Below are 26877 nucleotides of genomic sequence, written 5' to 3' on the forward strand. Positions count from 1 at the left end.
AATGGCCAAGCAGTTTAAATAATATAAGTGTCTGTGTGTTTATTTTATAAGTGGGTTGTTGGACTAACAGGGCTTGGCGGGGGCTGGAGAGAAGCTCTCCAACTACAGAAGGACTCATGACCACAGTCCATTCCATCACTGCCACCTAAAAAGCTGTGGTTGGCATCTCAGGAAAACTGTAGTATCATGGCTATAGGGTTGCCCATGATACTATCCCTGAAACCACTGGAGTGTAGGCAAGGACATCACAGAGCTGAATGGGATATTCACTGGAATGGCTTTCCATGTTTCTACCCTCAGTGTGTGTGTTGTAAACATGACCACAGCCTAGAGAAAGCTGCCAGATACAAAGACATCAATTAAAGTGATATAACAGGTACCATGGGGTCCACAGTGGTCATCCTGGGCTATTCTGAGGATCAGGTTGTCTCCTGCAACCTTAACAGTGACACTTGGTCTTCTAATTTTGATTGTGGTTGCTATGACCTCAATGAACACTCCAACAAGCTCCATTTACTGCAGTAACAATGAATTTGGATCCAGTAATATGGTGGTAGACCTTATAGTCAATATAGCTTCCAAGGAGCATGGAGCCCTGGACCAGCCACCCCAGCAAGAACAGGAAGGGAAGATAGAGGACTTCAGCTACTAAGAATTCTCTGCCTCAACTTAGCTCCCAACACACTGAGCATCTCCTCTTATGGTTTCCATCCCAGAGCCCCAGATGGAGTGTAAAAGCTTTGGAGCCCCACTCTCTCACATACCATCAATAAGTTCGCTGTGCTCCCCCAAAAGGATTGAAACATCAGATTCTAAACAGAAGAATATTCCTAAATATAACAAAATAAAGCTATATGGAAATGTGCAAAACAAGACCACACAAAGAAAGAGCAGACAGTATCAACCCCACTAATAAAAGAAAAATGTAGAAAAATACTAAGGAATGCCACAAACCACAGGCTTTTCACTGGAATTAGTGAAAAACTTTAATGAGTGAAGGAATTGCTGGCAAAGATATAAAGAAAAGACAGCCTTTGTGTACATGATGGAGAGCATGTCTTTGCACACAGTACCCTTTATGCTCAATTTAGAATACTCATTGTCTACAAATGCAAACATTTATAGTTGGTCTGGTGGTTGAAGCCTACACTCCTAGATATACAGGTTGTTAAGGTAGGAGAATTTTAAGTTCAAAGCAAGCCTGAACTACAAGATGGGTTCAAAGCCAGTCCAGGCAGCTTAATGAGACTCAATTTTAAAATATAAAGTTAAAGGAGTCTGGGGATGTAGCTAATTAGTAACTCACTTGTCTATGATGTTGTAAGGGCCCTGGGTTCAATTCTCAGGACAAACAGCACAAAAATATTTACATGCAAAGAATTTATTAATATTTTATGAAAGGTTAGACATACTTTAAATGTCAATGAAGTGGGCTTGGCTTAATAAATTTCCCCTTTATCAAAAGACAATGTTTACAGAAATATTAATATTTAAAAATTGGGATTTAAAGCCTAGACAGTGTCCAGCAATGTCACTTCCTTCTGCTCACAATAGCAGACATGGAACTATTCTGGTCAGATCTTTGTTATTGACACAAGACAGTGTCATCTGGAAAGAAGGAACTTCAATTGAGAGAATGCCTCCATGGACTTGGCCCACAGGAAAGCTTGCAGGGCACTTTCTGAATTAATGACCAATGTGAGAGGTCTCAGGCTGCTGTGGGCAGTGATACCCAGGAGCAGATGGTCCTGAGTTGAATAAGAAAGCAAGCTAAGCAATCCAGCAGGAGCAAGGCAGTATACAGCATCCCTCCCTGGCCTCTGCTTCAGTTAAGGGCTCCAGGGCTCTTCTTTGAGTTCTTGCCCTGACTTTCCCTCATAACGAACTACAACCACAACCTAAAATAAGCCCTTTCCTTCCCAAGTTGCTTGTGGTCATGGTGTTTTACCACAGCAACAGAAGCCAAAGTAAGACAGAACCTATATAATTCCAGCCAGAATTCTGTCATGCTATTTTAGGAACTCTAGAGTCTGAATGTGTTCTTTCTTGTTATGTGCACAGCTGAAGAATGATGCTGAGCAGCATCTTGCAACAATAACTAACAGTGTTCTTGGGCCGAGGCCAAAATTCCAACAGCAAGGAGAAAAGAAAGAATGGCAGCGGCCTGAAGCAGTAATTAGAATCAACTTCACCTAAAGCCATACGCCTCTGATCCCTGTGGTCAAGTAAACCTATGAATTCTCTTGTTGAAATCCATCTTAATTAAGCTTCCACTGAATATGCATAAATGACTCTAAGCAAAGACAGGGTGTCTATTCCTACAGTCTTTATACATGTTCTTCTCGACAAGGAAAGCATTTCATCCCAGACTTGTGCTTTCTTAATGTGGAACAAAAGCCACACCCTTAAAAAAAATGGTTTCTGGGGACTTGGAAATAATATCAGTAAATGTAGCAATGAATTTAAAACCATGTCTTGGATACACAAACTCTTTCAATTTTTTTCAGTAAATAAGATTTTTATATCAAGAGTAGTAATATATGAACTCAGAAGTTACCATTAACTAAAGCAGTCTCCACTTGGTTCTTCAAGCACACTGAGTTATCTATCATCTGAGGGAGCAGAAGTGACCTTTGTGGGGAGGGCACTGAGGATTAAACTTAAGGTCTGAAGCAAGCTTAAGGACTAGCCTAGCAACCTGGGACTCTAGTAGTCTTGAGCTTTGTATACACCCAACTATGAACAATGCACCTAGAAAATTGTTTGTTTCTTAGGAAGCCCACCTACTTTATGCAATGAAAACAAGTTATACCCCTTAGAAATCTGTCCACAATATCCTGTTTCTATTCAAACACATCGTGGAATACAGTCTATGAACTAAGGGCAGTGTGCCAGTCTAGCCTAAACTTATCTTGGGTACATGTACAGTAAGTTATGTCCTGAAGTGAACTTTTAGGGAATCCCCTATTTATTATCATATGCCTATATAAATTGGCATAAATATGATAGAAACCAGATGCATTATGAGAAGGGATATACACAGTAGAGAATTGATTGCCTGACTTAATCTGTTGGTAAAAGAAAGCTACTCTCACTATGCCCCTTAGGAACCAAACTCTCCCTTCTTCTAAACCCCATAAACAGAAGCTCCAACAGAAACCAGAACTGTGAATACAATTCCCTCACTCACGTAACCTGATGTCAATCTTAACACTGTATTCTGATCTGTTCTATGACTTTGCTTTTGAATGAAGCTTCCTTGCTACTTTGCAATATGTGTGACTCTGTTTAATTCTTGAATAAGAGGCCAGGACCCTGGAAAAATCCAGTTCAGACCCTGACCATGGATAATAGGCCTCTCAACTGTTAAGCATGCTCCTCCACAGAGCTTCTGCCCCAGCTACTTACATTAACTGTTTTTCAAAAACTTAGTCTTGTGAAGCTTGGGCTGGCCTTGCACTTCATATGTAAGATAAGGATGGCCTTGAACTTATGATCTTCCTGCCTCTACCCCCTGAGAACTGGGATTACAGGCCTATATCAGCATGTACAGTATATGTGGTATTGGGGAATCACACCCGGGGCTTGTACATGCTAGGCAAACACAGCACCAAATGAACTACTTCCCAATCTAGAAGTAACTTTTAAAAGTTCTCCCAAGGCTGTGAGTGCTCAGCCCTGAATGTGATCTCTTTATCAAAGCTCCCTCCCCACCTGCCAAGGCTCAGGAAATGTCATGACATGAGGAGGCAGAAAGAATGTAAGAGCCAACGGGAGAAGTTCTGTGAAATGTTGTCTTCGAAACATGCCAAGGCTGTTGCACCTATTGACTTACAGAAACTAGGGTTTGGAGCTATTGGCAATTGCTAGGTGCCAGGGGAGAGAATCGGTCTCCTGTGTGGGTCTAGCCACTAGTAGTTTAGTCCCATGTGCAGTGGCTAGCCCCAGACCCATGTACATATTGATGCCACTATTGGACTTGGTAGATTATATAAAAGAGGAGGAGGAAAAAGGTGTGGAAGAAGAGGAGGAGGAAGGTGTGGAGGAAGAGGAGGAGGAAGAGGACAATGACAGGAAGGAGGAGGAAGAAAAAGAAGGTGATAACAGGGAGTTGAGAGGGGACATGTTTGAGGAGATGGGATCCATAGGGAAGTGGAGGGGTAAATGTGGGTGAATACAATCATATTTCATTGTAAATGTGTGTGAAATTCTCAAACAATAAAAAATTATAGCAAGTTTACAGATAAGTAGGTTTTCTTATGCAAAATTCAGTATATCTCCATGAGGTTTTCTCTCATTACGGTTCCCTTTGTTAAGCAGTCATCATAGTACCTAACCCACAGTGAGACAGGGTGATTTTAGAACCAATAGCAAACTATGCCAACTAGAGAACCAAAGCTGTCACCATGGTCTGAGACTTCGGCACCTCCTACTCTGTGCATAAATCTCACAGTAACACTGGAAGGACCATTATCATGGTTCTTCCCATTGCTAACCTGAAACCAGAGCAGAACTCAGATTCTGGCAGAAAGACTTACATGTTAAATAAAACTGCAGTAACTGAGAAAGTCATTTAATTTTACTTTTAGTATCAACCTACTCTGATCTTTCTGATGTCACATACACAAACACACAGGTTTGACTCATTATCACTAACATGAGAACTTCTGAATGCAGAACGTGCAGGGCTCTTCTTATGAGGCTAGGAAGAGGTTCATCCCATCTGCTTCCACACTGCAGAAGCCAGGACAGGAAAAGGAGACTGTGGGAAAGTGATGATTCATTACCTGTTGTATGCTTCCCCAGCTCTAGTCCAGGAGAAGGATTTGTCAATATCAACTGAAATTTTTCATCTCCTTCTGGAATATCATCATCCAGAATCACAACATCCACATGTTTATACCTTTCTCCATCAGCAAAATGAAGAATCTAATTAAAAAGATAAGAGAAAAGACCATGTACATGAATTCATTCTGAGTTTTCATAAAATGTTTAGAAAGCAATGCCATACAACTGTTAATGTGGAGAATGAGCTATTTTAGGGGCTGGGGAGATATCTCAGCAGTTAAATGTTTTTGCTGTTCTTTCAAGGGACACAAGTAGGGTTCTCAGAACCTTCATCATGCAGCTTGTAAATTCCTGAAACTCTAGATCCAGAGATCTGATACCATCTTCTGGCATTCTCCTGGCATACGTGTGTGAGCACACACATGCAAACACACACACACACACACACACACACACACACACACACACAAAATTTTATATCATCTCTTTTTGCTTAAATTTAAATTAAAAATATTTCAAGGAAAAGTTACAGAATAGGGCCGGGCGATGGTGGCGCACACCTTTAATCCCAGAACTTGGGAGGCAGAGGCAGGCGGATTTCTGTGACTTCACGGCCAGCCTGGGCTACAAAGTTGAGTTCCAGGAAAGGCGTAAAGCTACACAGAGAAACCTTGTCTTGAAATACCAAAAAAAAAGTTACAGAATAGAAGAAAGCAAACATTTGGGTAAGGAATAAAGGCAATAAAGAGACAAAGATTTTTTTAAAAATATTTCAAGAGCTTGAAGTGTCTTAGTAAATTAAAACAAAGAAAGAGTGGAGCAAACATTTTCCAGAAGCATCCAATACACTCTGGGAACGTCTAATAATTAACATTTTTAATATATGATCTTGTATTCTTTATAATTAAATACTGCAAAAAATAGTCAACGTGGAGTAACATTTAGAAGACAATTAAAATTTAATTCAAATACTTATTACAGCAGCGAGAACTATACAGACTAGAAATCTTATGCCTTATCTCACTGTGGAGTAGCTTACACAGTAGTTATTAAGATTGATGTATTCAGCCGAGCGTTGGTGGCGCATGCCTTTAATCCCAGCACTCGGGAGGCAGAGGCAGGCGGATCTCTGTGAGTTTGAGGCCAGCCTGGTCTACAGAGCAAGTTCCAGGAAAGGCGCAAAGCTACACAGAGAAACCCTGTCTTGAAAAACCAAAAAAAGAAAAAAAAAAAAAATTGATGCAGTCATGCAAATACATTATTACTACAATTCTCAAAGAACAGAGATGGTAAATGACCATCATCAATTGTGCAGAGCCCTACCTGTGGAGTGCAAATGTAATCCAGCCCCATTTGAGCCTCTAGATTCTGGGCATACATGAACAAGGAAACCTGGCCGAGGACCTCTCTGCTCCTCTGGGCTACCAATGTTACAATGCCATGGGTTTCATTCACTTCAAATCTGGAATAAAGAGAACAGACTCATTTTCTCTCATAACTTGTTTGGTAATTGCGAAGAATCCAGAATTAGGAAAGGATCTTACACAGCCCTGGGTTTACCTGTTATGCTGCCATTCAATTACACCTTGGGCACCATCATTGGCATCAATGATAATCTGTGCAGTCAAGCCTTCCAAGTCTGATAAGACAGAGACGTATTAAATGAATTTAAGTTAATATAAATGTCATTTAAACTATAGTTAAAGCCACTGTCTGGCACAGAATTTAAAGAATGTAGTTATATAAATTTTATGTATAGGTATTATAAGTAGTGAAAAATATTGAAGGAAATAAAAAACAGTGCTGGTGACATCAGAAAAGAAATATTCTTTATTACCAGGAATTACTGATACATAACTACTCAACTAAGAGCAGCATGACATTACAAGCTACAGATGTTACAGGTTCATTTTGAGTAAATAAAACAATATTTACATTTCTATTGTATCTTAGGAGGGGAGGAAATGGTACAGGTGGAAAGAGCAGAAAAGACAAGAGAAAAGAAAAACAAATTGAAAGAGAAAGGTAGAAGGTCACAGAAAAATACATGTGTCAAAGGGTGACACACAAGGGAAGATTAATAGACACTATGGGGAAACGGTTTGATCGAGCAGAAATACAGTTCTCTAATCTGTACTGTATTTCCATCCACACAATTCAGTATGCTACACACAGCTACTCTTCTATATTGAAACATTAATTCTCCCATGTGTGTGTGTGTGTGTGTGTGTGTGTGTGTGTGTGTGTGTGTGTGTGTTATGTGTGTGTGTATGTGGTGTGTGTGTGTGTGTGTGTGTGTTATGTGTGTGTGTTATGTATGGTGTGTTATGTGTGGTGTGTGTGTGTGTGTGTGTGTGTGTGTGTGTGTGTGTGTGTGTGTGTGTGTGGTGTGTGTGTGTGTTATGTGTGTGTGTATGTGGTATGTGTGTGTGTGTGTGTTATGTGTGTGGTGTGTGTGTGTGTGTGTGTGTTATGTGTGGTGTGTTATGTGTGGTGTGTGTGTGTGTGTGTGTGTGGTGTGTGTGTATGTGTATATATATACTTTATCCTCTAGTTAAGGACAATTATCATAGCAGCTTAGGTGTAGAAAGGAGTAAGAAGACCATTGTCTTTAGACTGAAGGAACAGCATAAGATCAGGATTTAGACCCAGTAGACTACCATCTTACAGCCAGACACCTGAAATCAAAGTGTGCTGTTAAAAATATACATAGAAGTAACATTATATGGACTCAGCAAGCTATATTTGTGAATATATGTGTATACAAACACATAAATATTAATGCAATAATACTTAATGGACAAAAAAGCCATGAACCTGAGGAAGAGCAGTGAGGAGAATTCGGGAGGGTCTGGAGGAAGGAAAGGAAGGGAGAAATCTTAAAATTAAATTACATTCTCAAAAATAAGCAGTAAGTATTTTCGAAAGGAGAGTGAATTCACAGATTATTAAAGCTAAATTTTTTAGCTTAAAAGAAGAAAAAACAGCTCTTTCATGTTCTGGTTGTAATTTGAGGCATATGTAAAACGGGGGATGTAAGAGATGACAGTCCTAACACACAGAACATTAGAATCAGAAGCAGAGCAGAAAGAGCTCTACTCAGGCTGGCATTGAACAGGAGCCACGGGAAGACACGGAGCTTTGTTAGCTCTTAGAATGAGCAAGAGCAATCTTGGATCAGTACTTGACATAAAGAGCTTAGGCATTGGAATATCTAAGAATTAGCCAAGGACATGTAGAAAACTGGTTCTTATTTTCAAAGTTGTTCCATTACGCCTTAGAAATGAGCCCTCGGGCCACTACACCTGTCCAAGCCCCCTACTATGCCTCCTTCTCCAGGGCTCACTCCCTCTGGCCTGTAGACCTGCGGCCCACAGCTGGATCAGTGGGACAGACTGCCCCGATGCTTCTCACTACCACCCCACACACATCACATACGTTCCAGAAGGACATGGGATATAGCTTACTGAAGGGCCTAAACAAGTTTCTACCAAGGTTAAAGTTTTACCTTTCAGTCTGTAATGAATTAAGTTTTCTAAAAGCGTGAAAAGAAAAGAGATCGAAGGTCAGAAAAGCAAGAAGGAGAAAACACAAAATACATGTTTAACTTAACAAAAATAAAGTGGACAGCTTATGAAAATAGCTAATAATGTTTTTAAAATAAAATGAAAGGAAATTACATTTGAAAGAAGTACTACTACTTTGCGGATCGCAGATAGCTTAGTTGTAAAATTCAAAGAGCATCACAATCATTATTGCCTTTACGTTGCTGTACACAATTGTACTGATAGTCTCTAAATTAGAATAAGTCTAAAATGCTCATCATATTTCACACACAGCTAAAATTACAAAACATAACAAGAAACACTTCTGATTTTAAAATGAAATCACTTCATTTCATATGAAGTTAGTAAAAAGATTCACAAAAGAGAGTCACCCTACCTAGTCGGGGAGGAAATGAAGTTAGAGGAGCCATAATGAGATCAACATGAGTTAAATTCACCAAGAAATACTCCTTTAGCTCCGGTATATCATCCTGTAAAAATTACAATCATTAAAAAAAAGCTTTCAGCACTCGGGAGGCAAAGGCAGGTGGATCTCTGTGAGTTTGAGGCCAGCCTGGTCTACATAGCTAGTCTAGGACAGGCTCCAAAGCCACAGAGAAACCCTGTCTTGAAAGAAAAAAAAGCTTTAATTGTTTTTAAATGAATTATTCCTTATAACCTGCTTTTTAAGTTATACTACAAATGCATATGCATAAACAGCAAATATACAATAGAAAACAAATGCACAGTAAAAGTATTTAAATTAGAAAATATAACTATAATAGTGTTAAACATATATATGGAAGTTATTAGGTTGAACACTATGAAACCACCTCAAAATTATAACACTTTAAGCACAGTTTATAAGCAAACCAACTAATATATGAACCTAATTATTTTAAATACAACATAAGCTATTCAGAATGAGGAAGAGAAAGATGTTGTGGAAGTAATGAAGCATTGCAACAGGAAGGCTGAGAACAACCTCTGGAATTTGAGGCAAGCTGTCTGCATTCCAAGGCTTCAAATCTACAGTGTTTTTTTATGGAGAAATAATAACCACACTGGCGTTGTTTATGGGTAATAATTAAAAACAGTGTATGTGGAAAAGCCAGATTTGGGGAATCCTTTGAAAGTGATAGTGATGATTATTAATCAGTAGTCCCACAATTGACAGTGAAAACAAAGAAGGCACACTAAACATAGGAGAAGTAAAACCCCTGTCAGAAATGACTAACACGCTGCTAGTGTTTATAAGGTTTATACAAAAACTGATGTATATATAGATAGATAGAGATACAAATATATAGATATAGATAGATAGATAGATAGATAGATAGATAGGTAGACAGATAGATAGATGTCTTAAATATCAATATATAAATACCAACATGCTTTTCTTTTTTTATTAAGAAATTTTTTATTCATTTTACATACCAATCAGAGATCCCCCTCTTCCCTCCTCCCATCCCTCCAGCCTTCCCCCACCCACCCTCCATTTCCTCCTACAAGAAGGTAGGCCTCCCATGGGGAGTTAGCAGAGCCTGGTACATTCAGTAGAGGCAGGTCCAAGCCCCTCCCCCTGCCTCAAGGCTGTACAAGGTGTCCACCATAGGTAGTGGGCTCCAAAAAGCCAGCTCATGCCCCAGGGATGTATCCTGATCCTACTGCCAGGGGGCCCCTTAAACAGATCAAGCTACACAACTGTCTAGCTTATGCAGAGGGCCTAGTCCAGTCCCATGGAGGCTCCACAGGTGTTGGTTGGTCTAACAGGTTTTTCAATTTATTTGGAGACATGTTTCCATGTAAGAAAACAAGTTAAAAACTGATTTCTAGATAGGCCTGAGTATCTGGGCAAACATGAGCAACAACCCTCCTTTACCACCTCCTACAGTTGTCCGAGTTTGTATGTTGGGCCTGCTCTGTGTTAAACTAGCACGGCTTAGAGGAGAAGGGTTGAAATGACCAAATAGAGAAGGCTGTACAAGGAAGCATCCCTGCTCACAAAACCAGACTTGGAGGTGGGGGCAAGGTGGAGGTGGGGGAGTACATTTCTACTTTAAAAGCACACACAACCAGGGAGCGAGTCCGTGTGTGTGTGTGTGTGTGTGTGTGTGTGTGTGTGTGTTCATAAGGTGTATTTATAGTGTATAATTAGCTACATTAACAGATCAGGCTTATGTGACGATTGTTTAGAAGTTTCATCAGATCTTTTACATACTGACATGAGGATGCCTTTCATTCTTGGATTTAGATTTTTCATGTTGCAATGGGCCACAGTGCAGTGGAAATAATAACTAACGTCACAGGGTATGTAGCTTATATTACTAATAATATTGTAAAAAGCCTCTGACAGAATAAAAGCTTGAAAATCAAACTTGAAAATACAAAATAACAGAAATGTATTTCCAAATACATAGTCATTCCCAGTACTAGACTATACACCATCTCTACTCTTTCTGTTTACAATCTTTGCATAACTGCCTAGAAGTCCATTTACACAGCAGAATCCAAACCCCCAAGACACAAGATTTCATGCTATGAAACTCATTGATGGTGCAATTTCAATCACCACTGATGAAGTCTGGCCATAACCTTGTTTTCTGCCATCAGCCTCTAGAGAGTTTGCCATTCACTGATTTGACTAGTCTTACCCACGAAGACTATGATCTACATGAGCCTGTGGGTTCAGTGAATCCTTTGGCATTATCAAAACACTCCCTTGGAACCTCTTAGGCCAAAGCCACTTTGGAAATATCTATCACACAATGTTTCTATAATAAAAAACACAACAGCAGACTGGCCAGTCGAAAACCCAATGGAGATTCCGAGGGGGATCTGAAAGAAAAAAAAAATTCCAGGGAAAGCAATAACCCAATTTAAAGCCACCAGCATGGGAGACCAACAAACAGATTCTCAGAATCTCTACGCACAATAGAGTTTTCAAGTTTTTAAAAAAATTTACAAACATTAAAGACAATGATACTTAATATAGAGACAACTAAAAAGTATTATATAATCTTAGTCATCGTGAAAATTGCTACCTCTAAATGCAAAGTTATTAGAAATCACTAACTACGTCATACTGTTTATGTTATACATAGAATGTTCTATCCATTTCTACTCTCTGTGTTGATGATTTAGGTTTGATGTAAGACCATGGAAACAGCACTGCTTACCTCAAGAATGGTGATGTTGATGGCTGCTGTTGTCTCCCCTTCTTCTAAAACTAGAAAGCCTGTCACAGGGACAAAGTCAGCCTCTGGCTCTGCTGGCATTCCTTCTGTTTCATTTCTCAGACTCACTAGTCCAGGAACCGTGGCGTATGTGACATTGATAGCTCCTGAGGGAATTTGTCATAAGAAGACTTTGTGATTATCTACACCTTTATAACTGTCTCACTGTGAACTCTTCCCTTTTATTGTAAGTTCCATACCTCACTCTTGCACATGCGTACGACCTTCACATGTGTTAGCGCACAGGGATGGTCTACTATCGGCAAGATGCAGACCCTGCCTCTGGACTTGCAGTTTGGCTATGGGACTTGTGTTGTGTTTCTCCATGTGACTAGGGCAGGGTAAAAGAGTGCTGAGGTCGTCATTGAAGGCTAAACCCCAGGGCCTGACATTCTTTCATTTGCTTTGTTACACCTTTACTTGTCCCAGTAGAACAATGAAGACAGGCACACAGGCCAAGCCCATCCTAGCAGGAGACCCCAGAGCTACCCACTGCTCTCTCTCTGCCCTGGGACCCAGTGGCTGTTTGGTCCATACCATTTCTGTGAAAACAGATAATCCCTTTAACTTTTGTAAAATAAAGAAGTTACAAAATACTGTCCTGAACATCATTTTCCTTCATGGATTTAGAATAGAATTTTTAAAATAAAACAAAATTTGTAGGCCCTTGCCTAGAAACCCCATTTACCACTTATTCCAAAGGAATACAAACCTAGAGATCCAAACTCTCTGTTGATGAACAGTTGAATTGTTACATTAGCCTCCTGCAGTAAAACAAATCTTGAGGAAAGAGCAAAGTTTAAAACGCCATGAGGCTCATCACTGGCTTCTACTGTCAGTACGGCCGCGTATCCCTGGCTGTCAAGCAGAGCGGCTCCCGCTGGCAAGACTCCTAAACACATCAAGGAGCCCATCAGTCGGCCAAATGGTCTTTTTAGAAACTTCAGAATTCTTAAAAACGCTTACATGTTTGCTGAGCCTGTGAAGCCTAGCCAGCACTCACGCCCCTCCCAGAAATCACCAGGCTGGTAAACAATATGCACCCCATTTTCCTTGCACACAACAAAATGTGAACGCTTCTATGTGGATGTTATCGTCATTATTGACTATACTGGTTGTCTGAAATACAGAAATTAATAGACAAGAAAAAAATCTACTCGAGAAACTTGCTAAAAAATGGACAAGGGTTGGGGATTTAGCTCAGTGGTAGAGCACTTGCCTAGCAAGCGTAAGGCCCTGGGTTCAATCCTCAGCTCAAAAAAATAAAAAATGGACAAATTTAAATTACCCATAAACAGTAATTGGTACAAAAATCTAAATTGGTTTTCTAACATAAAAACAAATTCAGAAATTTTTATCTTTATAAATATGTTTTCTTCAATAAATAAATACCCTGCATGTCACACAGCTCTCCTTAGGCTGAGATAGAAGATCATGACTTTGAAGATAACTTGGACTACATGAAGTTGAGGCCAGCCTGGGCTACATAGGAGAACTTTGTCTCAGAAAACTCACCACTGCATAGCAGCAGTAGAACATTTAAAATCATTTTATGCTTGTTTGTGTATAATTACAGGTGTGTTCTTGTGTGTGTGTGTGTGTGTGTGTGTGTGTGTGTGTGTATGTGTGTGTGTGTGCGTGCGCACGCGTACCACAACAGTGCACATGTGGACATCGGTGGAAAACCATGGATTTAGGTCCTCTCCTTCTACTTATTTGGGACAAGGTCTTTTGGGTTTTGCCACTGCATATGACAGACTAGCCAGCACTTGAGATCACAAGGATTATCTTGTCTCCATCTCCCACCCTGTTATAGGTATGCTTGGGATTACAGATATATACAACCATGTCCAGCGTGGGTTCTAGGTATCTGAGCTCTGATCTTCACAGTCACAGAGCAAGCATGTCGCCCACTCAGCCATCTTCCCAGCCCTATACAGCAAAACTTCTAGAGTAGTTTTCTTCAGCCCATAAAGATAAGTGTTTACATGCCATCCTGGAAGTTGTTTTTTCAATATAATATTTATGTGGGACAGATAGTATTTAAAGTAACCTCTTCTGAAAGACAGGATATTACTTTGTAGTTCTGGCTGGCCTGGCACTTACAATGTGAGACGAATCTCACAATCCTCCTGCCTCAGCCTTCTGAGCACAGAGATCGCAGATGTACAGCACCATGCTCTCCAATGTAACTTTCTTTAGATTGGCACATACCTACCTGTTACATACAGTGATAGAAACTACCTCATTTTTCTCTTTTCTGAAATGAAAATACCAAGGAAACATTCAAAAATGAATTCTAAATTACCTTGTGTCTTGACATCATACAGAACGACATGGTAAACTTCTTTCTCCTCAGGAATATTGTCATCCAACAAGTGTACAAATACTGTTTTATTCAATGTCCCCTGTGCCAAACAGAGAGAAATAGCATGCCTGTATTGTTACTATCAACTATCTCCTGCTTTCATTGGTCTAATGCTCATGCTGTGCAGTCAAACCCAGCTTCATTTGAACCAAACATTGTCTTAGAAATTAATTCAACAGGAACCATTGACTCATGAGGTAGCAGGTTTAAAACATAGAGACACTGGCTGGACTTTCTGACCATTGAATCAATTGAAATCTTAATCAATGACTGATGCATATGAGAAAGCAGTATCAGGAAGAGATCTTTGCAGGAGTGATGATAGAAAAAAATGAGAAAACAAAAAAGGGTTCCAGTCATCAGATGCTCAACCCAGTGCTCAAGGTGACAGGACAGGGCTTCAGCTCTAAACCAAAGCAGCGGAAATGAAGACAAAAGCTAAATGCATCCATGAAGAACACAGATGAGGTAGGTAAAAGGTGGATAAAGTGATGATAAATACAGTATAGTGGTGTTCAGTTCCTACTCTGTTTTCCTCAAAATGCTGCATGTTCTTCTAGAAATGTATGGCGAAACTTTTTTTCATGGTATTACCTCAGAGAAGAAGAGTTGGCCTGTAAAGTTAGCAAAATTGACTTCTAGATTTTGTCCAACAATTTTCCAGTCAACAGTGACATTTCCTCGACCAGGAGGTGTTCTGATCACATGGAACTGCAAAATTTCTCCTACAAGTAAAAAATGCAGATTATAAGCACTTAATGGGAGTGAATTTCATGTTTGAACTCAATTAGTTCAGGTCCTTTTCCAAGAACCTAACAGAGCTTTTCTGCTGTGAATCTTCCAGGTGCTTTACACATCTTGTTATTCATCAGCACAGAGATCCTCCTTCCAAATACTTTCTGTGGGTAGAACTTCAGGAAATACAAGAGGTATTACAAAAGTTGAGAAAGCAGTTGGTAAAATGGGAAAGAAAGTTGTAAGCACTCTAAAACATGCACCAGAACACAGTCTCCCGTAACATCACATCTCTATAGTCTATACTAAGGACACAAGGCAATTCCTTCTTCATTTCTCCAAAGGACACAAATTCCTTACACCAGTACGCAGTGTGACTTGATACAATGCATGCATGAAAACGTTTGTAGATATCTTTAAATCACATTTTTCTAGGTTGCAACTTACATATATCACCGAGGATTTTGTTTTGTGAAAGGAAATACAAGGAAAGGAGAAAATCTGTCCATCTGTCACTTCACCACAGTTACATTAGCATTCCCTAGTAACCAGATAACTATTTCCCTTTCTTGGCTTTCATCAACAGCTTTAATCTCAGCACTTACGAGGCAGAGCCAGGTGGATCTCTGTGAGTTCGAGGCCAGCCTAGGCTACAGAGTGAGATCCAGGAAAGGCACAAAGCTACACAGAGAAACCCTGTCCCCCCCCCCAAAAAAAAAAAAAAAAAAAAAAAAAAAAAAAAAGAAAGAAAGAAAGAAAGAAAGAAAGAAAGAAAGAAAATTGCCAGAGTCATTTCCTTCAAATTGCTGAAAGGGCAAAGGAGGCTATTTGGAACTCTGCAGATGGCTATGTGGCTTGCTAAAATGATGCTAAAATGCTAATTCTGCATAATGATAAAAATAAGTTGCAGTACACTATGAACAACACAGTTGAAGTTATAATAAAACAGGGATCAGTATTATTTTAAAAGGTTTGAAGAACACATCCTTATTTGCAGTTTCTAGCACAAAAATAAAATTGAAATACACAAATACTCACTTAAAATGCCATTTAAAAGAACAGCTTTTGTGTATCTTAGTAATCTTCCAACATTTTTCAAATAAGAGTAGAAATAAAATATGAACACCATATTCTAATTTTTTTAAACTACCACATTTCAAAACTTCTAAACATAATCAATCTAAACACACATTTCTTCATTTTTATTTTTGGTATTCCTGGAGAAACCCCACCAAGGGGCCTCATATATGCTAGGCAAGCACACACTGAGCTACAGCTTAAAACCTCAAAACATTATTTCTAGTATAAATTTCTTAAATTAAAATATTGTGGCTCAATTCATTTAAAGACTTCAAATTACGAATAAACCACAATAAAGTTGTACTACTAAGTCTAAACACAAAGTTTTATTAAAATGAATTATTTGTGGGCAGTCAGGAATTATAAGGCAAAACCCCAGAAAGATTTTTAAATCCATATTAAGTATTTTAATACAAAAGGACTTAGTCATCACTACTTTAGTAGGCTGTCTTTGATTGTTTCCCTGTTCAACACATAGGAAAATTGATGATCATGAGAATACTTCAGAGTTAAGAGTAGCTCAAGGCATACTATCAGCCACCACTGCCCGAGCATCCTTTAACAGGTTTACATGTTCATGATCCATATGGACAAGCACAAACTCAAGAGCTTCCTTCAGAGCATATCTGTACTGCAACTTTGCAGTTATTGACATGCTTTATGGGTAATGTCAGTGACAAGGTTTATAGAGCCATGGTAGGCAAACTTTCCAAAATCCCCAAATCTAGCACTACTTCAAAAATACTGAGAATTTCAAGAAGTGCACAAAAGGCCAGAAGACAGGTAGGCCAATGACTGTCCGTGTTGACGGGGTCCTACACTCTTAATAAAAAGTTGAGGGTGTTTAGCTGTATACAAAGATATGGGAATAAAGACACCATTCTGTGATGAAGGGAAAAATAAAATGCACAGAAGAGCAAACCAGTAAAAACCTCCCTTAAGTATGCCCCCATGTAACACTCAGTGTCTAATGCTTCTCCATAAGCATCTGCTTTGGAAATCATCTATTGGCAGAAACACAGTTTAAAGCTTGCCATTCGATTTTCTAAGCTGTAATGAAAATGAAGGACATGGTTCTGCCTCTTTCAGGAAGACTCCCAGGATCCAAGGCCACTGAAATTGCCTCTGGGAAAAGGAACTTCATATGTCGGAGGTGACCTTCACAAGGCAGAACTCAAAAAACAGCCATGGGAAAAGGAAAAACAGACCTAGGAGGCCTTTGCCTTCCAAATCTGGCAAATAACTGGAGGGAACCCTGAGAGAGGACATGTTCTGATATCCAAATGCAAACATTTCATGGGATTCTGAACCACCTTCTGTGGTAATAATATATTGTGTGCCCTAATAAACTTTGCCTGAGGATCAGAGGACAGAACAAGCCACTAGATTAAACATAGAAGCCAGACAGTGGTGGCACACACTTTTAATTCCAGCACTTGAGGTCTCATGCCTTTGCTTGGGAAGCACACACGCCTTTAAGCAATATGGCATGGCAGAGAAATGTACATAAGGCATGAGAAGACAGGAAGTAAAGGCTTTTCTGCAGAAGCATCCCTTTCAGCTGGAGCTCATTCAAGCTGAGGAGTTGGTGAGGTAAGAGGTGGTGGCTGTGGCTTGCTCTGCCTCTCTAATCTTTCAGCATTTACCCCAATATCTGACTCAGGGTTTTTACTGAAAGACCAATTTAGCAATTTGTGTTACAAACTTCCATATCTTATTGAGGCAGACATGATCTCACCTTCCAGGTTCTATACAACACTGGAAAAATCATCCAATATGAAGTCTACACAGCCACCCCAAGCCAGAGGAGTGTGTGTGTGTGTGTGTGTGTGTGTTTATTTTGAAGGTCATTTAAAAATAAAGTTGAAGACAATCTGAAGAGGAAGGCAGATTTTTCTCATTAAGTAAGTATGGTAAACATGAAAATATAGGAACTCTGCTCTCTCCACTGCAACCCTTGTAATAATTCTAGTTCCTGGAGGTTGTTATGGTTCTAAAGTGGAGGGAACCATGGCAATTAATACAGTTCACATAAAGCTACAGCCACAGCCAAAGTTTGCTTTTCTTCCCCAAAAATCTGTTTTGATCTTCAAACTGTGTCTTGATTGTTTTGTTTTTTTTTGTTTTCACAGTAAGACTGTAAAAATTCAGTGGGATTTGTTGGTTGTCTTTGGCAAGTGTTGCAATTCCCTGTGCTCATACAGGTTCAACTGTCTGATCCAGGAAGGCAAAGGTCGGAAAAGATGGCAGATCCCCTGTGTGTTCTGGTGACTTTTCTACAATCATCACATTTTCCGTCCTTCCGGTGCTGTATGTGAGATTGAACTCACCGTGAGTGTGCTCTGCCATGTGTCTGTCCCTCCAGCATCTGCTCTGACGTGGTGGTTCGCCATGCCACAGACACCCGTACCAGTCTGCACCAAAGCTGTCACTCCCTACCTAGGAGCCCTTGAGTCTAGGAGACCAGAGACAGGATCTTCTGACTGGATTTAATTACTAATTTGGTTTAGTTACTAATTCCTCTTCATTGTATTTGTTGAAGACTGGTGCCTGTCAGAACCAAAATGATGACAATATGCTTTCAGATGGAACTCATTCAGCCCCAAAAGAATAGCGGTCTGGGGTCTGCAGATGCTCTGAGATGCCGCAGCAGCCACCAGCAGATCCCGGCTCCTTCAGGGCTCTTCCACCCACCATTCCTGTCACTACTGAAGCAGTCACAGATGAGCTTGCAGGACATAACTGTCTTACAGATTAAAAACACTAGAAGTAGATGCTGGGTGCCTATATACTCTTTAATACATATTTTAATTAAAACTTCTGGAATTTTATACACTGCATTCTGGTTGTATTTGCCCCCTTCCTCCAGTTCCTCCCAGATCCACCCCATCCCTTGCCCACCAGCTTTGTGTCTTGTTTAAAAAAAAAAATCCAGCAGGGTATGGAGGCACATGACTTCAATTCCAGAACTCAAGAGACAGAATCAGGTGGATCCTTAGGAGTTCAAGTCCAGCCTGGTCTACAGAATGAGTTCCAAGATGAGGCCAGTGCTATATCGCAAGACTTTCTCTCTCTCTCTCTCTCTCTCTCTCTCTCTCTCTCTCTCTCTCTCTCTCCCTCCATCTATCTATCTATCTATCTATCTATCTATCTATCTATCTATATAACACACACACACACACACACACACACACACACACACATACAAGCCATCCTGTGGCCACTAGAATGTGTTCCACCTCGCAGGGGACAGGGCCATAAAGAAAACTGACTCATGCTTTCCAAGCAGGGGTGGGACTCCACGACCACCTCTCCTCCTCATGCTGGTATTTTATCTGACTTGAGCTTAGGCAGGACTTGTGCATGGCATCACAACCACTGTGAACTGATACTGAGTCCAGAACACACTTTTCTTTTAGTTGTTCACTATCTTGGGCTCCTACAATCTTTCTGTCCACTCTTCCACAGTAATACTCAGGCCACAGGAGAAAGGAGAACTTCACAGATGTCCCTTTAGGGCTGAGCATTCAGCAATCTCTTCCTCTGGCCAGTAGTAAATCTCTATATTAACCACCATCTATGGCAAAAAGTGGCTTCTCTGATGAGGGCTGAGAGATGCACTAATCTATGGGTCTAACAACTCACTAGGAGTTCATTCAGTGCTTTACCAGAGTAATAGTGTTAGCATCTCCCCATAGAGCAACGACGGTTGTGTAACTATTGGCTGACTGTTGAAGTGTTTCCCTCCGGGGTCTCTTGTACACCATCTCCTGTTTCACAGTCTTCCGCTCCAGCACCTTAGCCTGCTGTTCCACATTGCTCCATCCTGACAATGTGCTTTTTCTCTCGGTCCATAATGTCGATGAAAATCCAACTTCCATTTCTAATTAGAGGTAGAGCAAAGGTCTCTTCCCGATTTCCTTCTTTCAAACAGACAGCACTATTCAGATTTAGTAGTCCTGCAACTAAAGTAACTTCCAATGTTCACAATTTCCTACACCATCAGATTCTGTGGCAGACATAAATCCAGGCAAAACAGTCTCTGTTGAGGAGTTTCCCTGCTGAAGAAAATGGGCTTTGGGCTCCAGGACAGTGGAGGGAAGGTTCTACCACTGATCTCAGGTGCTGTCACTTGATTTCAGGGTGTGTGAAAGCCTACACAAGGCACAGTCGGACTGCCACTAAAATAAGGAAATAATGGGAGTGGATCTGACACATAGATAAACTTGTCACCATTACTAACAATTCCTGCACTACCAACAACTTTGCATAGCAAGTTTTCCTTAGAATAGATTTATGACAATTTATTAGTTGCTTTTATTCATTATTTGAGTGACAAGACGCAATTCTAAACCAATTGGAAATATAGAGAGTGTCAGAAAATGGCTCATAGTTTTAGATGAGTTCAGCAAACTTGCAAGTTGGAAGCATGCAGGTCAGAGACAACAGGTGCACATGAGCATGCATCAGGTTTCCAGTACAGCCACTAACTAGCTCCTTGGCCCTGTCAAGTCACTTAATCTGTGTTTCCTCTGAGGAGATCCAAGTGCATGAGCCATGCCATTTTCATACCTTAAGTCCTTAAATTAAAATTATTTTCAGACACAAACAATGGATTCAGACCATGTGAAATACATTCTGTGATGTTTCATTAATTTCAAAACAGGCTTATTCAAAGATACCATCCTTGTAATATCTGAATCAAATGAAAAGTAGAACACATGGAATACTAAAGATGCAGGGAAATTCTTGTGTTTAAAATAATGAACACTGTATCAAGCTTTCTTGTATGGCGCTCTGTCCATAAAACACAGAAAACTACAAAGTTAAGTCTAAAATATTCAGAAATTATGAATATTTTCACAGAAATTTGGTGTTTCACTGTTTAATAATAATAGGTACCTAAATATACACACTACACTTGCCAAAAGCTATACTAATCATTTCACAGTTTATAGTTTACTGACTCCTTCCAAAGAACTCTGTAAAGTATGGAATGTTTTGTGATTAGCAGATGAGAAAGGCATGCTTTCCTGCTTTGAGGCTCACAACCCTCCTAGCAATGGCATAGATCACAAGCTAGGCTCCCACACCTAGACAAGCAACACACACCACATGGTCCTCTGTGCTGCACAGATTAAAAACACAGTTCAACAAAAGAAGAAAGAAAAAGCCAGAAGCTTCTGAACACAAGACAAAAAAAGGGACCCACCTTCGTGGCCTATGACAGACCTCGAGGCCGTCTGAAAGCTGACAATCCCTGCCACATTGTCATTGGCCAAGATGTTTACTGTCACAGTGTCAGAGCTGGGCAGAATTCTGCTTCCACCTTCTGTGTGCACCAAACGAACGAGGAGACTTTCGTCATCTTCTGGCTCAGGGTCATCCAAAATTGTTAAAACAGCGGTCTTTTTGGTTTCACCTATAAGGAAGGTAATGGAATTAAAAGTTAAGTCAGTAAAATACCAACCTGAAAGGCCGACAATAACCTCTGATTTTAGAAGGTAAGTAAAAACGTTTCATTGTAAGAGTCGAATGCTGTGAGCAGCAGCATTATCACCACCACAGCAAACGGAGTGTATGCTCAGTTACTCGTTTTCCTACATAGAGAGCACGGTAAAGTCTCAACGTGGACAGACTGTGGAGGACATGCAGTCATGGAAAAGTCAATGGGGACAACTACCACAAAGAGTCACAGTTCACTCCCTGGTATGTGTCAGAAACAATGGTCTACCTGGGGAAAGAGGGCTGAGGTCATGCTCAGGAGCTCCCTTAAGGAACGTAACCTCATTCCTCTTGTGCCATTACCAGGAATAGTTTTACTCATCCACTGACTCTCTTGAAGCCTCCAGAGCACAGGGAATGGTGGTCAAACTGGGACCCAGAGGAACAGCAAGCTCTGAGCAAAGACACCAGCAAGAGTACAGTGACTTTGGGGCGGACAGTTGAGATGGCGCCATCATGTATTAGTTCCCATGTTGCAAGGACTCATGGAGACAACAGAGAAATGCAACAAGCAAGTGTCCAGTGAGGATGCCGTATTTGACACAGGGTTCTGTTAACAGACAAAATGCCGGCCGATGTCCTGCAACACGCCTGCCTCTGCTGCTCACGGAGGAGATCTGCTTAGTTCCTTTCCGTGTTCAGGAAAGAAGATGAAAAAGGAGAGATCCCAGGGCATTTCCATCAGTACTTCAGGCCTGAGATTGCCTCAGAAGGGTACATTAGCTTTTGTTTTATTCCTTATGGTTCTGGACACTGAACCAAGGACTTTAGTTTGAGACAACATATTACTCAACAATCTAAGTTAGCTACAAAACAAAGTCCATTTTGTGCAAAGCTGAAGTTTTAATTTAATGTAATAGTAAATTTGAGTCAATGTAATAATAATTTATATAATGGTGCTGCTTTATAGGATATGGTCCTTTATATTCATCTAAGCCATGAGAAAATTTAGTGATAACTTTTTATCTTTACCCATCTTATTACATTTTTGTTATTCACTTTCAAACAGGGGGAAATGTCACCAATTACCAGCCTACCTTCTTCCAGCATGCATTCAAGATTCAGCCACCTGTCTAACCCCCAAACAATTTCTTGAGTAATGTTTTCTAGCATTTTATTGTTATTTCATTCTAATTTTTGAGATAGCCTATCTAGTAGAGTCCAGCATTGCCTCCAACTCAGTACATACTGTAGATGGTGGTAAATCCAGGGCCTCCTGCTCCTGACTCCATCAGCTGAGTGCTAGGATTATACAGGTATATACTGCCATAGTTGGTTTATGGGGTGTTAGCGATCATATCCAGGGCTTCATGAATGCCAGACAAATGTTCTACTAACTGAGTTGGATTTCCAACCAGGTTTATGACATCTTAAAATTGTATTCTCAAACACAATGTTTATTAACTATTTTAAGTCTGGTACATATATAGTTGCTAGTTTCAAAAATGTGTGTGCATTAAAATATAAATAGAGGCAATGAATAGCTCTGAGTCATAGAATTGCTAATAATTTAGAACTTTTATCCAATGTATATTCTGAGGTTCTCATGAGTATGTATAACTTTTTCAAACAGGAAAAGAAAAAAAAAAACACTTAAGAACTATGGTATCTCTTACTGTTCAACTGAAGATTTAAAAAATATATATATATCCTGAATAAAATTACATTTACTATAATAAGTTAAACTAGGGACTTCCTAAATTTTAAATATCATAAATCAACTATTGCTAAGATCGAGTAAGTGAAGATGATCGACATTTGACTCTGTTGGGTGCATTTCATACATCACATATGAAAAATTCCATGGCATTCCTATACAAGTTTAAGAACACTGTAGCAAATTAATCTATGACAATGATCAGTTTAAAATAAGTACAACTGTCAAACTTCAGATGATTTTTACTCAAAGATGTTCACTGAAGTTCGGTTCTGCTTTCTCTGGTGCATTTGAAAGTGTTTTATTCTCAGGAAGCCCTGCTTCTTCAACACATTTGGTTGTAGGGACACAGCTGATCATTCCTGTAGTTTTCCTTGTAAAATCAGAACCTGCTGTGTGATTGCTGATGACATATGAAAGCCATTGTCATCATGGATAGAGAGATAACATTCACATATTCCCTAAACATCTTCTTTAAAAATTAAAAACATACATACATCGGGCCTGTTAGTCTGTGTCTGCTAGGATAATCATTTGTAAGTTGAATCACTATTGTTTCCAAACCCCATTGCATCTCTATATGAATACAAATATGCAGATAAATGAAATATTTATGAACATTAGCATAATATTGACTCTGATGACTTTAACCAAGAAATGCTGAAACCTACTTATACCACATCTTACCTTCTGCAAAAGTAAGAACGTCTCCAGCACCTATAAAATCTAGACCTTCAGTAGCTGTTCCACCAACAACACGCCATTCAACAGTCACCTGCCCCAAGCTGCCTCCTGTCCTGTGGATGACCAGGTCCACAGAGGTTTGCGGCTGCTCCTGCACTTCCACATGCAAGCCGTCTTCCGAGGTATTGGGACTGACACCATAGATAATGAAGATTCCAAAGGCATCACCGTTCAGTGCTATGACCACTGCTGAAGTATTTGGCTGCCCTATGGTTGGTTGGTTTTTAAAACTGTCTGTGATGTTCATGAGGTGAACTTCAAGGAGAGAAATTAGGAAACTTTCGTCCTTCTCTGGAACATCATCAGGAAGTACAGTAACCGTGAGATTTGCAAACTCATCACCTTCAAGCATCAGGGCCCACTGCCTTGTCAGAGGCTCATAGTCACTACCAGCCACTGCCTGGGTACTAAAAAGAGAGGCCACCCTGGTCATGTTCTTCTTGTAGGTCCAGAAGTCTGAGCTGTTCACAGTTAAGCTGACCCACGATGTCATCCAAAAGCACTGAGGACCGTCAGTCGCACTGACAACTGAAAACGCTGAACAAGCATGTTCTTTGAGACACAGAGTGGCACAGGTGTCCTGTGCCTCCTCCAGTGAAGAGACATTCAGCCAAGTTCTCCAGAGGGGTTCAGGCATCCCTTGAGTTGGCGATTCGTAGTAGGACAACACATCTTCACCTTCCTCAATGGCAAGAGCCACTACATCAATATCAGAAGTACTGTAGAACAACAGGAGATGGCCAAAGCATCCTCCGCTGAGATGGGGGACAATGGAAAACAGTTAGGTGCTTGCACTAGCCAGTGAGCCACCCATAGAGAAGAACAACAGGGACTGTGGCTTTGAGAAGCTTTCTTGGCAACATTTTAAACACTAGTACTAAAACAGCCAATTTCTAAATTATGTTTGTCTTTCAACATTTTATTTTCTAGTGTCAACTATGCTGGCTAGTTTTTAACTAAATAGTGTTTACTTTTAATCATGCTATGAAAATATTTTGCAAGGTAGGCAAGTTGGAGACATTTCAGAATTTCTAGACATAATTATAAATTTCTAGACATAATTATAAAACTTTTTATTAGATTTCACTGAAAAAAATCACAATGACAGCAAAATGAAGATACTTTGAGAACTGTAACTATTTTGCTACAGGTCCCTAAACCCTCCATGCACTATTCCTGAAGCAAGTCAGTGAACGTTATGCTCCCTACAAAAGAAATGCATAAAAAAACAGAACCTAAAAGCCCACCCTCCATGCAGCATCTGAGCTTTAAAACAACCTGTATTCAAGTTCTAATTAGAACATACTACATAGCAAAGCAATAGATTAGGGTAACTAGAAAGCACAATGGTGTAAAAAACATCTTTATTTCATTAAAGGTACTTCTAGTAAATATAATTAAGTCTACCAGTACACATAATCCAACTAATATAATAATGTATGGCATGTTACAATGGAAAAATATGAAGGTAAATTTTTCAGTTATAGCAGGATTATTCCATGACCAACACTCCCACAAACACAGCAGCCAACTCATGTACCTTCTCCTGACAGTTATGTTAGCGTAAGAACTTCTTTCCAGAGGTTCATGGACACGGTAAACCGACTGAACAAAGGCTACTGAACCATAAGGGTCATCATTGGCAGGAATAACAATATTTGCCACTCGATCTAACCCAATTGTACCTCCACCAGATGCACCAGTTAGCTGCACTTGGATAACCTAAAAACATAGTGAAAAATTCCTTAACAGCATCCCAGTTCTGAAATTCAAATATAAATGATTCAGAAAAACATCAAACACATCCATATAGGAATAAAATACAATGAAATATAAATAACAACACCCCAATTCTGAAATCCAAATATGAATGATTCAGGAAAACATCAAACACATTCATATAAGAACAAAATACAATAAAGTATAAATGATCCCAAAATGATCCCAAAAAACCTGCCCCAACTACACCCAGAAGCCCGCATACAACAAAATACTACACTATCAATTTTTAATAGTAGAGCATAATAATACATAAGAAATACAGTCTGTTCAAATCACCTAGTATTTCCTTAGATAGTCATAGGAATCAATTTTTAAATCCTGCTTATCATTTTTTAATATGACTTTCATAACCCATGCCTTCCTTATTGAGAAGAACTATTACATATCCATTTCAGTAAGTAAATCTGTTCTGGGTTTTGCCCACCATATCTTAAATGGTAATTACCAGCAAAACTTTTAAAAATCATGATGCCATCTAAGTTTCAAAAGAAGGAAAGAAAATATATTACATGTACTAATGCATGGTTAATATTTTTAAAGTGAATAATGGCATAATTAGCCAATAAAATAAATGTTGTAGACTTCATATGCTGTTAAATGGAACTGTTATTAAAATGAATATGAGATCTAGATTTTAATAATATTTGAACTTCATAAAATTATCTATGATAATATGTTAGTGATTAATAAAGTTACTCTTATTTGTCATATTGCATGCTTATCATGAGAAATCCCAGGAAAATAGACCCAGCGTGCTTGTTATAATAGTGGAAGTGAATGTGTGGAACATCAAAAGATACACTTAGTTGCTACTGGCTCACACTCAGATAGGAACAGGATACAAGTCAGAATTATATGAAATGAATGGCGCACAATTATGATATGCATACATATGCAATCCCTTAGGAAACATTTTCTAAAACACACCATACTTGCCCACACACAAACAATCTTAAACTGGCAAGCTGGCCTGTGCACCATGCATTCCTAAATTGTTCCTGCTTCTGTGTTTTGTAAACACCTTTGGACTAGTGTTCTGTGGAGTCCCTACAGAAGTCACACGCGTGTCATCCTCCCAGCAGCATTTATCTGTTCTAGTCACTATGTAAGACAAGGCACAATGGACAACGTCATTCTGTACTAGTTAATCCTCTCACCTCTTCAGTCTCCGGAACGTCGTCTGCCAGGACCTCTAACAACAAGGTTTGAATGGTTTCCCCAGGGGCAAAGGTCACATTACCTGAGACAACTCGCAGGTCGCCAGTAGCAAGTTGTCCATTAATGGTGGCAACCCACTGAACAGTAACATTGCCGAGTGTCCCAGAATTTCGAATTACTGACAGGCTTACCCTCACTGAGTTAAACTCAGGTTCCTCTACAATAAATTTAGTATTCTGAAAACCTGAAAGGCAGACAGAAAAATTGTTTTTAGATACA

At 39.7% G+C, this 26877-nt stretch overlaps 1 protein-coding gene across 1 annotated transcript in view; it reads right to left on the reverse strand.

The window, feature by feature from the left end:
• The window catches only part of Adgrv1 (adhesion G protein-coupled receptor V1), a 506561-nt gene that overhangs the window by 403299 nt on the left and 76385 nt on the right, over positions 1–26877 (reverse strand). The window contains exons 32-43 of the mRNA XM_036207476.1: positions 26598–26842; positions 25199–25380; positions 23602–24413; positions 20965–21174; positions 14532–14662; positions 13878–13977; positions 12282–12461; positions 11513–11676; positions 8731–8824; positions 6349–6427; positions 6112–6250; positions 4788–4929 (exon numbers count right to left, since the gene is read on the reverse strand). Of these exons, the coding sequence (XP_036063369.1) occupies positions 4788–4929; positions 6112–6250; positions 6349–6427; positions 8731–8824; positions 11513–11676; positions 12282–12461; positions 13878–13977; positions 14532–14662; positions 20965–21174; positions 23602–24413; positions 25199–25380; positions 26598–26842 (2478 nt within the window). The remainder of the gene's footprint in view (positions 1–4787; positions 4930–6111; positions 6251–6348; positions 6428–8730; positions 8825–11512; positions 11677–12281; positions 12462–13877; positions 13978–14531; positions 14663–20964; positions 21175–23601; positions 24414–25198; positions 25381–26597; positions 26843–26877) is intronic.

The sequence above is a fragment of the Onychomys torridus genome, chromosome 15, assembly GCF_903995425.1.
Source record: "Onychomys torridus chromosome 15, mOncTor1.1, whole genome shotgun sequence".
NCBI classification, from domain to species: domain Eukaryota; kingdom Metazoa; phylum Chordata; class Mammalia; order Rodentia; family Cricetidae; genus Onychomys; species Onychomys torridus.